The sequence below is a fragment of the Cynocephalus volans genome, chromosome 2 (assembly GCF_027409185.1).
Source record: "Cynocephalus volans isolate mCynVol1 chromosome 2, mCynVol1.pri, whole genome shotgun sequence".
NCBI lineage: Eukaryota > Metazoa > Chordata > Mammalia > Dermoptera > Cynocephalidae > Cynocephalus > Cynocephalus volans.
The window spans coordinates 149,675,005-149,688,242 of NC_084461.1; the positions used below are offsets into that span (position 1 = coordinate 149,675,005).

Here is a 13,238-nt window from a genome sequence, read left to right on the forward strand (position 1 = left end):
TTGATTCTCAGGCTCAAGAATCGGGTGGTCTTTTGCTGTGGCAGGTCCTCCATCCCCCCTCAGAATCACTCACTGCTCTCCTGGCTCCATGGGTTTCTGCTGCTCACCATGGAGAGAGCTCCACCAGTGGTCGAGGCTGCTGAACAGGTCAGCACTCCCGACCCCCTCCCCCAGCACACACAGGCGCACATGCTGTAACCTTGCTGCAGCCATGGAGGAGGGGACCAAGTAACCCTGTACTTGGCTTCCTCATGGGATTGCTCTACTTTTCTAGCTGAGGGTGGGGTGGAGGGAGGGAGAAGGAGAGAGGGGATATATAAATATTTCTATCTATTAATTTCTATCTATTATCTATCTATCTACAGAGACTTAGAGAGACACCCACAAAGAGACAGAGAGACACAGAGGCACACACATGGGAAATAGAGGCAGATGGAGAGAATTAGACCATGACTTAGTCAGAGATACAGAGAAACACATGGCAGAGGGAGAAATAGAGAGAGCGAGAGTGAGAGCGAGCGAGCGAGAGTGAGTCCAGAGCCTCTGCCTCCAACCCAGAGAGTTGGAGGCAGAGGCCTCAGGGACCCTATGTATGCCAGGGCATGAAGCCGAGCTTTACCTGAATCCTCCTTTGTCCAGGGGGATGCACTTAGCCTCGTTCTGACAGAGGTTCATCTCGGGCACGCAGTGGTCAATCACCTCATCGCATAGCTCACCTGGCAGGGGTGGGTAGAGAATTCAGGCATCAGGGAGGGTACTGGCCAGAAGACCAGACTCATCCAGTCCCCAGTCAGGAGGTCATAGATATCTGGAGCTCTGCCTTCTCTCTCTTGGTGTGTCCTTCTCTATACCTCTGCCTCAGTTTCCCTAGCAGTGACAACAGGAAGATTCCAGGATCTCTTCTGGACACTGTCAAAGCACCATCATTTGGCTGTTTTACTCAATATCATAAAGGGACTGCTGCAGCTGGAACCATAAGATGCCAAACCCTGACCTTGGGCCATGCTTGTTTATTTCTTATCCCACACCTATTTATTGAGCACCTCATGTGGTAGGCACTGTGACAGATGCTGGGGACACAATAGTGATGCAGTCCTGTCCTCCTCCCAGGGCTTAGTGGGGGAGATGTACAAATAATCACACAATTACAACACAGAGTTGTAAATGTGACCAGAGGATAAACTCTGAGAAAACACAAAGGGGGACCCATAACCCTGCCTGGGAGGCAGAAGGAGGTTCCTGGAGGGACGAATGCAGCTTAGCAGCTTAGTTCACCTGTTATAGACAAGTAAGCCTCTTGGATTTTTCAGGGAAAGAAATATGAAAGGAATTTGAGGTTCTGGTCTCTGGATACATTGCCTTTGAAGTTCATAGTGCTACAAAATGCCTAACGGGTTGTAAATACCGAGGGATGGCCCTTGCATATAAACTCTGAAAAGCTCACACACCTGAAAATGTGTTTTAGGAATGTGAGGGGTGAAGTAGGAAGGAAGCTCCCAAGCAACCCTGGATTTTAAAGTCTGAGTTTTGGGTCTCCTCAAATTCCACCCAGTCAAGCCAGGCGGAGCGTGATCTAAGAGAGGGAAGCTTCTAACCCTGGAAGTTCTCTGGGGCTGGAGAAGGCTGCCTGGGCTGCTGCCCCAGGGGACAGGGCAGTGGGTGGTCCCTCTGAAGGGCTGGCAGGCAGTACATGAATGACAGACACAGCCCCAGAGGCTGTTCTCTGCTGCCGGGGTCCAGGGGTGGGGGCCTGAACCCCTCATCTCCACATTTTGCCCTCAGCTTCTCAAGACCATAGAGGGCCCTGTGTTCCTTATTAGCCTCCTCCTCTTCCTTGTCACCTGGAGAGACCCAGAGAAGTGGATGAATATCTGTGCAGGATTTGAACGTGTGCTGTGACAGAGGAAACCACGACAGCCCACTCTCAGGAACAGGGTGCACCAAACGAGAAGTGTGCCCGGCCAGCTGCAGACACAGGCGGTGATCTGCGGGGGCAGGGGACCACCTTATGTGTCTCCTCAGCCCCCTCCAGTACCCAGCTGCCTGCTGTAAATTCAGTCCAAGTTCCTCCTCTGCCACAAAGCCTATATTGAGCCCCTCTGCCCTCTCCTTCTGAACCACTGGGATTTTTACTATCTCATGTCTGGAACTGAGCAGATTCTTTTGGACCAATGATTTCACTCTATACAATGATTCCTCTTGTCTTAGCTGGACCAGGAGCCCCTTGTGGGTTGAAGGTACACCTTAGACTTCTTGGTATCTCCAGTGGCAAATTCAGTGTATATAGTAGGTGCATAATAAGTACTGCCTGTTGCTCATGCAACTCTTGGCTATAACTCCACTCTCAGAATGGTATATATACACCATGGAATACTACTTTGCCATAAAAAAGAATGAAATACTCCCATTTGCAACAACATGGATGAACCTGGAGAAACTTATGTTGAGTGAAATAAGCAAAGCACAGAGCGATAAATACCACCTGTACTCACTCATATGTGGGAGCTAAGAGAGAAAGAAGGAAGGAAAGAAAGACCACAGTGGTGCGCTGGACTTGCAGAGGGAGAGAACATTCCTTGGGCTACAAAGTGGAGGCGGGGGGTAGGGGTTGGGGAGGGAGGTTGGTGATAATTGGGTGGGGGACACAGGGTACAAATGTAATTTGTGGTAATGGGTATACAGCCAGTATGAATCTGGCCCCCACATCATGGGCATGAGAGGTGACAATCAGCTTTGTATCTCATGAATATTCATAACCAGTAAAAAAATTAATAAATAAAAAAAGAAGATGGAAGATGCAGGGCACAAAGGAGGTAAGCCCTCGGCAGGATTACCTGCACCTTCTTCCAGCACAAAGGCTTGTCTGGGACCCCAGGAGGCCCAGGATTAATAGAGTAGGTGTTTTTTCAGCTGATCATGGCACATTCGAGCAGTCCCAAGAGTGTGCTTGGAAATACCTGGCTATTGGGCTGTAGGCTTCACAAAGGCACAGGGTCTAAGGCAATGGGAGCTGGTCAGCTTCCTTCTCTGCAGTCCTCAGGACTGCTCCTATTCATCTTCCATAGCTTCCCGCCTCCCACTTCATTCTTGACATTAAAGCCAGGTTCCAGTACGGTAGGACGTGGGAGTCCCTGAATTGCACTATCCATATTTTCTCCTTGCAGCACAAGATCTCTGGGTTGGTGAGGGTGTTCCGGGGTGGGATAAGAGTCTCTAATAGGTTAGTTTGTATCATGGAGCTCAAGAAGAGTGTTATTATTACACTTAGTGCTTCTCAAACATTTTTGCCCATGGAGACTTTTCCTCAAAGAATGCATGGAATTTATGGAATTACAGCCTGGGATATGCCACTTTAGTCAAAGTAGGCTGTGTTTGCACCAATTGGTGGCATTTTGCTTCACAATCTAATGGCATATTTAACTGTCCTCATTAGAGGCTGTTTATGTAGGAAATAAAGGTGTTGTGTTTTGAGGGTGGGTGGGTAGAATGATTTTCCTGAGGAACAACCTCCTGTGGGGAGCCTTCCTGTGTTCTCTAGCTGGGGAGTTTCCTCCTCTGTGATCCCACAACCCCCTGGGTTTGCAGATGTTATGTTCTCATTCCACTGAATCCATGTCTCTCTCTACTTGACTATGACCTTTTTATGAGAAGGAACTTTGTGTTGCTCATTTTTGTACCCAGCTCCTAGCAGAGTGTTTGGAAAATTTAGATTTCCAAAGACAGTCGACTAGACCTGAACAAAACATAAACACGATGCAGTTGCCTCCCTGCCAGCCTCAAACACCACCAGGTCTCTAGGATTCCTAAAGGAGGGGATGGCCACCAGCTAAATGAATGGAGACTGGAAGAGCCCTGAGAACCTGTTTCCAGGTGGGAAGGAGCTAGTGATTTGCTGGGGGGTGGGCTGCAAGAGAACAAGAAGCAAACAGGGCCTTTGGGAAGCCATTCACGGCAGATCTTGGGGAGAGACTTGGGATCTTAGTCTTTGTCCACAGGGAGGAAGGAGGTGGGTGTCCCTGGAAGAAGCTAAGGAAATGGTGTTCTTCTGCTGACGCCCCTCCACCCCGCCATGGACACACACACAAATACATGTTTGTGCACCATGGGATCCTTACCTGTGTAGTTAGGCGGGCAGACACACACGTAGTTGTTGATCCCATCCACACAGGTGGCATTGTTTTCACAGTCGTTGTCCTCACAGTCGTCTGGATTGATCTCACAGCGCTGCCCCTCAAAGCCCAGAGGGCAGGAGCAGCTTTGGGGATGTGCGGGGTGGGGATGAGAGGAGCCAGGGGTCAGAGAGTGGGATGGGTTAGATTGGCAGAGAGGAAGGTGGGGGGTGGGAAATACAATTAGTCATAAGTCCAAGACAGCACTTTGGACACATGAGGACTTGGGGTCCTGAGCAGAAAGACCCTTAGGAGCCTACAAAGTCATTTCATCTCGCCCCCAGTCTCCAGGCAGGTTCCATCTCCCCTGGTCTCTGGGAACAATTCCCACCAGCAGTGCCTCCTTTACCCAGCTGGAATTGGTTTCCTGGATATGGCTAAATTCCTCCAGCTGTCTTCTAAACTTCTCTTCCTTTGGCTCCTCTGTGGTATAGTCTTTTCCATGGACACAGAGAGAGCGTAATAAACATCCCCCTTTAAGTGATGTTTTCACTCTAAGGCAGCCTTTCTACCTCAGTGGGCGGTGAGTGTGTGTGTGGGAGGGCAGAACAGAGAGGCCAAGATCATTGGCTTTGCAACTGGGTTTTCTGGGATTGAATTCTGGTCTACCACTTCCTAGCTGTTTGACCTTGGTTGGTTGTGGAGATTAATTGAGATTATACAAGCAAAACACTTAGAAGGGCACATCACACATAAAAAATGTTCAGAACACATTAGCCAGCTTCAGTTCTAGACAACTCCTGCCCCCAGCCCTCCTTTCACCTTCCCTCGGGGATGTTATTTCTCCTTACCATGGATTCCTAGCACTTCTGAGCCCCTCCAGCCTCTGGGGGACGAGTGCATGAAGTGGGAGGACCCCTCTCCTGCCAAGACCGAGGCCTTCTGGTGAGCTTGGCTTAAAACACCCTAAATCAGCAGGATGCATTTCCTTCATTTGTCTCTGGAGTGTTAAATAACTCTTGGATAAAAACCTCAAACCCCCTGTCCTCTGCCTGACCTTGGTCACATCCCCAGGATTAAGCATGCAAAATAAGTCAGAACATATGAAGAAGGCTGGGCAGATGAGAAGGGCTCAGGGCTTGGCAGTATTTGGGGGTAGGTGGGAGGCGAGTGTTGATTAAATAAAAGCTGCAGTGAATCTTGCTCTTTTCATGGCCCCACCTTCTAGTCAGGGACATACACCCCATCCAAGCACATGTGCTCAGCTTAAGACCTGGAATTCTAGGCCTCTATTTCAAAGACTGCTCTGATTTGGGAAAAGTAAACTAAACCTAACTCATAGGAAGTAAATTTTTGTGGTCCTAGAATCCTACTTAAATTCCCTTCCTCCACAACCTGAAAAGCACATCAAATTTTCCACAAAAGGTGAAGGGCTTCCTGGGTCTGTGTTCTGGAGGTACAGCACAATGACTCATTCCTTTTTTCTGTTAGGGACCCTGGGCATTCATGAAAAAGGCTTCTTCTTCAGAGCCAGGCGGGGGAAGGTTTTCAGGTCTTAAAGCATGGTGTTGCCCACTGGTCTTCCTGAAGACGAGTTATTTGGCTCTTCCCAGAGTCTTAGGATTGCCTGGCAGTGGGATGTGGGTGGCTGGGGACTAGGGGTTGCTAGTGGACTGAACAGAGGGTGGGAAGGAGGCTAAAGTCTCCCCTGTCCTCACTGGAAACCTTGGGGGGGTTGTCAAGGAGATTCCAAGAGCAATTGTTAGCTGAGGGGACTTGGAGAAGGTCACATCTCTCGTCTTGGTCTCCTGTGTGACTAGCTCTGCCAGCCTTTGTGAGCAGGCAATGTGGTAAGATAAGAGAACTGTCTGTATGAAGTGGCAAGTGATGTTTCCAGAATTCTGACTCTTAAGAGGTGTCAGGGGTTGAACTGTGTTCTTCCCAAAAAGATATGTTGAAGTCCTAACCCCCAGTACCTCAGAATGTGACCTTATTTGAAAACAGGATCATTATAGGTGCAATTAGTTAAGTCGAGGTCTTACTGGAGCAGGGCAGACCCCTAATCTGATATGGCTGGTGTCCTTGTAAGAAAACAGCCTTGTAAAGACCCGAGACACAGGGAGGATGCCATGTGACCATACAGGCAGAGACCGGAGAGCTGCAGCTGTGAGCCAAGGAATGCCAAAGATTGCCAGCAAACCACCAGAAGCTAGGAAGGGGGAAGGCAGGATCCTCCCCTACATGTTTTAGAGGGAGCATGGCCCTGCGGACACCTTGACTTTGGACTTCTAGCCTCCAGAACTGTGAGAGATTAGGTTTCTGTTGATTTAAGCCTCCCATCTGTGTACTGTGTTAGGGCAGCCCTGGGAAATTACTCTGGGAGGGAAGGAGGGAGCACGGCTCTCCCTGACAAGCCCCCCGCACCAGGTGCTGCATGATGGGGGAGGACTTTCCTGTTCCTTGGGGAGTACACACAAGCTATGCCATTCCTAGTATCTGCCTCGTTGCCTTAACCTTCCACCCCATTTCTCTAATCCTGTATCTGGGCCCTTTTCCTTTCAAATTTCAGTTCTAAAAATATTTCCAGTTCATTTGAAACTCCTCAGTGACTGAGGATAGAAACAGATCCTTCTGCTCACCTGCACCTCCAGCTGAGATGGGAGAAATATAATCGCCTGCAGGGGGAAGCTCTTCTCTCACCCCGACCTGATCCCTCACCTGGGTAGGGCAGGACCAGGCTTTCAGCCCTGGAGGAGGAGTATTTCCTGGCTGGGGCTGTGTGGCCACCTCTGTGAGATTTCTGTGTGGTTTCTCCTTGCTCTTTCTCTAAATGAGCAGGCGGGAGTGGGTGGTTTGGCCGGCTCCAGGCAGGAAAATGAACTCTGCCTTGAATTTCACTTTTCAAGAGTCAGAGTTTGATGGGGCTGGCTTGTTAGATGGACACGTGGGCGGGCTGGGTTCCCCGGGGAGGAGAACCGGGAGCCCAGAATTTGATTTCTTCCACAGACCACACAGAAGCCTCTGGCCAGAGTGCTTTTGATAATTAATTGTTTGCAACCTGAGCTCTAAGACGTCCTCATAGAGCTTGGCAGAGGGTGCCCCTGCATTTTGAGGGGCCACCGCCTAACCACTGGCTCATTGGGGGAGCCAGTTCCCAACAGTCTGCCTTTGCCAGGGCCATAGGCTGGGAAAACTGGGCATCTGAAAGAAACTGGGGAGGGGAGGAAACACGAAGGGGGTATGAGGTTTGGGTAGAGGCCTAATCCCACTCCTAGGACAGAGATGAGAAAAACCTAAGTGGCATTTTCTTCCTGAAATCTTAATGCCAGGGAGGACAGAGGACTCAAGGTGGGGTTGGAAGTTCCAGGAACAAGTGTCAGGATGTGTGACATAGAGCAAATCAATCTCTGTGCCTTGGTTTCCTCATGTATTAGGGATAACACCTACCTAACCTATCTACCAGATAGGGTCACATGAGGATTTAAATGAGATAATGCGTGATTAGTAAGCATGTAATCAATGTCACCGATCATTATTATTATTATTTATAACAGAAAAGAGTGGTGGAATCACCAGGTGGGTGGCCTTTGAGCCAGCATCCCATCCTTCTCTGATCAGAGCCAGCAGCTGCAGCCCCCCTTGGAGACCTCCTGTCTCCAGAGCCTGGATTCAAGCCCTTGTACCAATGCTTACTAACTATGTAACTCTGGGCAAGGGTTTATCCCTTTGATGCTGATCTATACAGCAGGGATAACAGCACCTCCCTTGCAGGTTGCAAAGAGCCTTGAAATCATCCACGTGAGGTGCGTGGCACAGTGTGGGCACAGAGTAGTCTCTCAGTGAAAGCAGCTCTGCTTCCTCAGCCTGTCCTGAGGGGTCTACCTATGAAGCCCTCCAAGGTGAGGGAAGGCCTGAGGCAAGCTGTTACCTGAACCCATCTTTGTGGCTCTCACTCAGGTGGCAGGTGCCTCCGTGCAGACAGGGGTTCTGGATGCAGGTATTGATGGGCACTGTGCAGTCCTTGCCCTGAGGAACAGAAGGGGGAGAAGCACCTGGTGAGGGAGGCCACCAAAGGTTCCCTGACCCGGGAGACCCCTGGGAGTTCCCAGCACCCTCTGGGAGAAGCCAGGGAGATGGCCACAAGGAGGGCCTGGGCCATCCTGCTGTGTGACTTGGGGCAAGCCAAAGGGAGCCATCGCCTCTAGTCACTCCAAAGTGAGAAGGTGAGGAAAGTCGAGAACCCAGGAGTTCAGGCCCCAGCTCCACTACTTCCCAGAATTCACGCCCTTCTCAACCCTGAATTGTGGGACAATGGCATGGTCTTTGGGTATGGGCAAACCTGGTCTCACATTCTAGCTCCATCTCTTCCTGGTTGGCTGACCTTGACCTTGCAAAACACTCTTAACCTCTCTAAGCTTATCTCATTGGGTTGTTAGGAGAATTAAAATAGAGCTTTCATATAAGGAAGTGTTGCACATTGTGTAGCACACCTAGCACATAGCAGGCATTCTGTAAGGATGATATCACTATCAGTCTCACTAAGGCTTCAATATAATCCACAACTTGAGCAGCATGGACTAAGGCTGAAGTGTGGCCATCAGATTTTGTCTCCTATAAAGTGACAACCCCTTAGAGATTCAACCTTGATTGGTCTGGACTGTGGTATAGGCGTTGGTATTATTCTAAAGTTCTGCAGGTGAGTCCAATGTGAGTTCAGGTTGAGAACCCTGGGGATAGAGAGTTTTGGGTAGGTGCACTTCCTTTGGAGCAGGCCCCTCTGTAGAGGATGTTTGAGCTGAAAAGGAGCCAACGTGTGGTAGGTGGGGAGGAGCATGCCAGCCAGAAGGGACAATGAGGGCAAAGGCACTGAAAAGAGTGGACCCAAGGCAGAGACTGAAGACATTAAGGCCCAGTGTCCCAGGGAGCAGCCTGACTCTTCTCGGCATTCTGGCTCCTGCTTCTCCTGGGACTGATGGACCAGGGCTGCACCTGAGTCTTGGCAAGCAGTCCCTTGCAGGACCTGGGAGCATGGGGTCTGGGGAGGTGTGTGCTGCGCTTGTTTCTGCACCATGGGTTTATGTCTTGGGCGCAGGCTAGTTCGGGGTGATCAAGGGAGCCCTCCCACTGCCACACCACCTGCTTGCCATCTGCCTGTGTAAATCCTCTTCCCTCTTCTGCTGCTGCCAGTGCCTGTGGTGGAATGGGACTGGGGCTTCCTGGCTGCGATGTTGCTGCCAACTGGGTCTGTGGCGCTGGACACAGGGCAGCCTCCACTGTGGACTCTCAAATGCATTCTCCTACTTTTTCAAATGCTGGAGCCTCAGGCCTGCCTCCAACAACCAGAAGGCATGGGCCATATCTGTCTGGTTCTTTTCATGCCTTGTGACAGCTAAGAAGCCAGTTAGGTTTCTTGGAGGGGAGAGAGAGAAAATGAATGCAGTGTGGGGTGGTATCTGGGTTTATCTTAAACCAAAGTAACAACAGGCCTCATTCCAAAAGTCTTTGTGTGGAATGGAAACTATAGTACCAATTCTCACTCACATTATCAGGCACATTTTCCATCCCAGGCCTCATGCTAAGTGTTTTATATTCATGATCACATATAATGTTCTCAACAACCCTATGAGACTGGAACAATTGTTATTATACTCATTTTTATAGATGAAGAAGGCAGACTTGGGAAGTGAGGTAATATGTCCAGGACTGCACAGCAGTTAAATGGAACAAGCAGCTGAACCCAGATATGACTCCAAAGTCAGTGCTGGGAACCTCTGTGCTGCACCTCTCAGAACACAGGGTCTGGAGGGAGGTAGATCAGAGTGTGGATTTTAGTTTGGCTGCTGTGTGTCTTGAGGAAATGATTAGTTCATTCTGAGCCTTGTTTTCATCATCCATGAAATGGGAATAATAATAGCTACCCTCTGGGGAGTTAACTGATGATTAGAAATCACATATCTTTAAGGCACCTCATGTGTCATGGCAGCTTAATAATAGTGATGCTGCTCCTGCTGGGGTGACTGGGGTCTGAATGTGGGTGATTAAAATACTTTTTCAGGTCTTTGGTTGGTGCCACATAGTTCAGGAGGTGTGTGGGGGTGGGGAGTGGTGGTGGTAGACATGGACCCCGAAGGGCAGGACAAGAGAATCTGGAGAAGGTTGAGGCAGGGCCACCGCAGCCCCTGCCTGGGACAGCCTCTCTGCTCTGGGGAACTTGCAAGTACCAGTGACTCCAGCTGGAATCCTCCCCTGAGAGTGGGGGTGGAGGTGGCAGTGTCTCTGCCAGCCCTTTATGCCAAGCACAGAAATCCAGGAGGCAGTCCTAGCACTTGATGACATGGTAATTGCGCCTGGAGGTGGGAATTTCTGTCACTTAACACATCCTTGAGAATAATCACTATTGCCAATGACTGGAAAATTAGCCGGATTCAATTCTCTTCAGCCTCATTTTGCTCAAATCCACCAGATTTGTGATGCTCCTTGGTCTTCCTCCACTTCCTACTCCCCACCCCACCTCCAGTGTGTGTATGTGTGTGTGAAGGACATGCCAGGGCTCCTGGCTCCCTTTAAAAGAGGTTGGAAACAGCTACCACCATTGGAAACCTCTTTCAGAGAGGGGGCTGGGAGGGCAGCTCTAAGACTTTGCTACTCAAAGTGTGGTCCTTGGCTAGTGGCACAGGCATCCACTGACAGCATGTTCAGCATGTGTGATCTCAGGCCAGACCTCAGCTCTAATGAATCAGAACTTTCATGTTAATGAGACCTCCAGGTGATTCTTGTGCACATTAAAGTTTGAGAAGCACTATTCTAGGGCACTGAACATACATGCATAAAGCTAAATGGCTGAAAAAATCAGCCAACAGATATATTTTATTTCCTCCAATCTGCAAATAATGGCAAAATAATTATCCTTTGCAAAGTGTCTACTGAATCCTGGCACTGAGGTAGGTAAAGTACCCCTTTTCATCCTTACAACAGCTCTGCAGGTGAGTATGTTTATTCTCATTTCCAGGTGGGGAAAGTGAGACTTTGAGAGAATCAGTGACTTGCGAAGTGGTTAAGGGTAGAGATTCTCGTGCAAGAGATAGCTGGGCTCTGGTTTTAGCTTACGTGTTTCCTAGTTGTGGGAGCTTGAGTAAATTATTTGATCTTTAAAACCTTAGTTTCTTCATCTATCAAAAGAGGATAATAAAACTTATTTCCTGGGATGATTAAGAGTACCACATGAGCTAATGCGCTTGAACTGCTTCACACAGGCCTGGCATGACAGTAGATTCACAGTGGCTGCTCCCAAACATTAAACAGTGGATGCTCTGCATTTTTGTAATATTGGGGCTTCCCAAGTTCACCCAGCTAGTCGATGAAAAAGTTGAGATGTCTGGAAATAGATCAATAAAAGCCTCAACTTTGAGCTTGGTTTTGTGGGTGTCTCAGGATTGTCAACTTAATTCATCCTGAACTAGTACCTCAGTCGCTCTGCTTGGGTGGGCTCTAACCCCAGCAAGAAGGAAAGCAGGAGGAACAAACCCAGCATAGGGAGGTGATGAAACTCACAGTTAAAGGACCCCTTCGGTTTAACCTGCTCCATTTTACAGTTGAGGAAAGTGAGGTCAGGATAAGAGTGGGAGCTGTCCAAGGTCATGCAGTGGGGTAGGAACAGGCTCCAGAGGGTCCTGCTGGTGTTTCTTTCACCACCACACTCTATTTTTCCCTATTCTGGAGATTCAGACAGGTCCTAAATGTCCAGGAGCCCTCACCCTCAGCCCCTGCAATCATGTTACTTGCCACTGGGCAGTGAATGCAGTGGCTGAGAGCAGGGGTTCTGCAACCAGTTGGCTCTGAGCTTTGAATCCCAACTCCCTCACCTACTATCCTTAGTTTCCTCAACTGTAATGAGGATCATTTTAGGAACTGTATCCTAGGGCTTCTATGAGGAGTATGCAAGACAATACATTTATCTCACTTAGTACACTGTTAGTACATAGTAGGCACTCAATAAATGTTGGCGGCTAATATTACTGTTGTCATCATTGTTATCATCATCATCACCACCATCACCATCAGCACCATCATCACTACCATCATCATGTACCCCAGACCTGCTGAGGCCCAACAGTTTCCTTAAGGTCAAAATCTGTTCAAATTTTTCTGAAATCTACAGGATGTTCAGAATCTTGTGAACAAAGTCCAAACAAGTGGCGTTATCCCGCAGCAGCCCTGTGGGTGCACTCTTTGCTAGGCCATGTTTCATAGTACAGTCCAGTATAGCTGGAAGAAGCTTGGACCTCAAACCCAGCTCTACTACTTTCAGGATCAGGCCAATTTCATAAAGAAGAAAGCAAGACTCGGGATGTGAAATAGTTTACCTTATCTTTAAAATAGGGATGATACCACCCACCTCACAAAATGATTATAAAAATCAGAGAGGGAATAAATGCATAAGGTCCAGTTGAGTGCCTGGCCCTTAGGTGATGATTAAAAAGAGAACTGAACAGGTTTGGAAGTGGAAATGTTATAAATGCATGTCACAGTCCTAGGAGAACAACTGACAGTCCTTGGCAGTTCACAGTGTCAGGCTGATAATCCCTGGTGAAACCTGTTCCTGATGGCCTACTGCACACTGTGCTGTGAGGGACCAGCATGCAAAGGTTCCGGTAAAGAGCAGCAATATGCCAGCTTGTCGAGTGCAAGTGCTTGCTGACACCAGGTGTATCCTAGATGTACTGCATACATTATTGTACATTTGATTCTTCCAGCAAACTTGTGACACAGGTCCTAGTTTACAGATGGGAAGGCTGAGGTGAAGTCACTGGCCATTGCCACACAGAGAGTAAATGACAAAGCTGGAATCCACACCTGCTTCTCTGTAATTCTACAGCCTGAGTTTTCTCCACTAACTCTATACACAAGGGAGTTTCAGTAGATCCACACTTCCTACAATGTCTGCTTTTAATCTCTATTCTTCCCCCGCTAATGTGTGTGTATGTCGGGGCAGAGGGGTGCATGGGTCCAGGACTTCATGGTGAGTTTGAGGGCTTGGGGGTGGCTGGTTTCAAAAGGAATCCTTTGGCTCTTTGGTCCCAGGCCCATAGGTGGCACTCTCACACTATCTGCTACAGGCACAGCTACAGC

At 48.9% G+C, this 13,238-nt stretch overlaps 1 protein-coding gene across 1 annotated transcript in view; it reads right to left on the bottom strand.

The window, feature by feature from the left end:
- Positions 1 to 13,238, bottom strand: part of SLIT3 (slit guidance ligand 3) — a 597,642-nt gene that overhangs the window by 23,655 nt on the left and 560,749 nt on the right. Inside the window, exons 27-29 of the mRNA XM_063085643.1 lie at positions 8,038 to 8,135; positions 4,116 to 4,255; positions 620 to 716 (exon numbers count right to left, since the gene is read on the bottom strand). Of these exons, the coding sequence (XP_062941713.1) occupies positions 620 to 716; positions 4,116 to 4,255; positions 8,038 to 8,135 (335 nt within the window). The remainder of the gene's footprint in view (positions 1 to 619; positions 717 to 4,115; positions 4,256 to 8,037; positions 8,136 to 13,238) is intronic.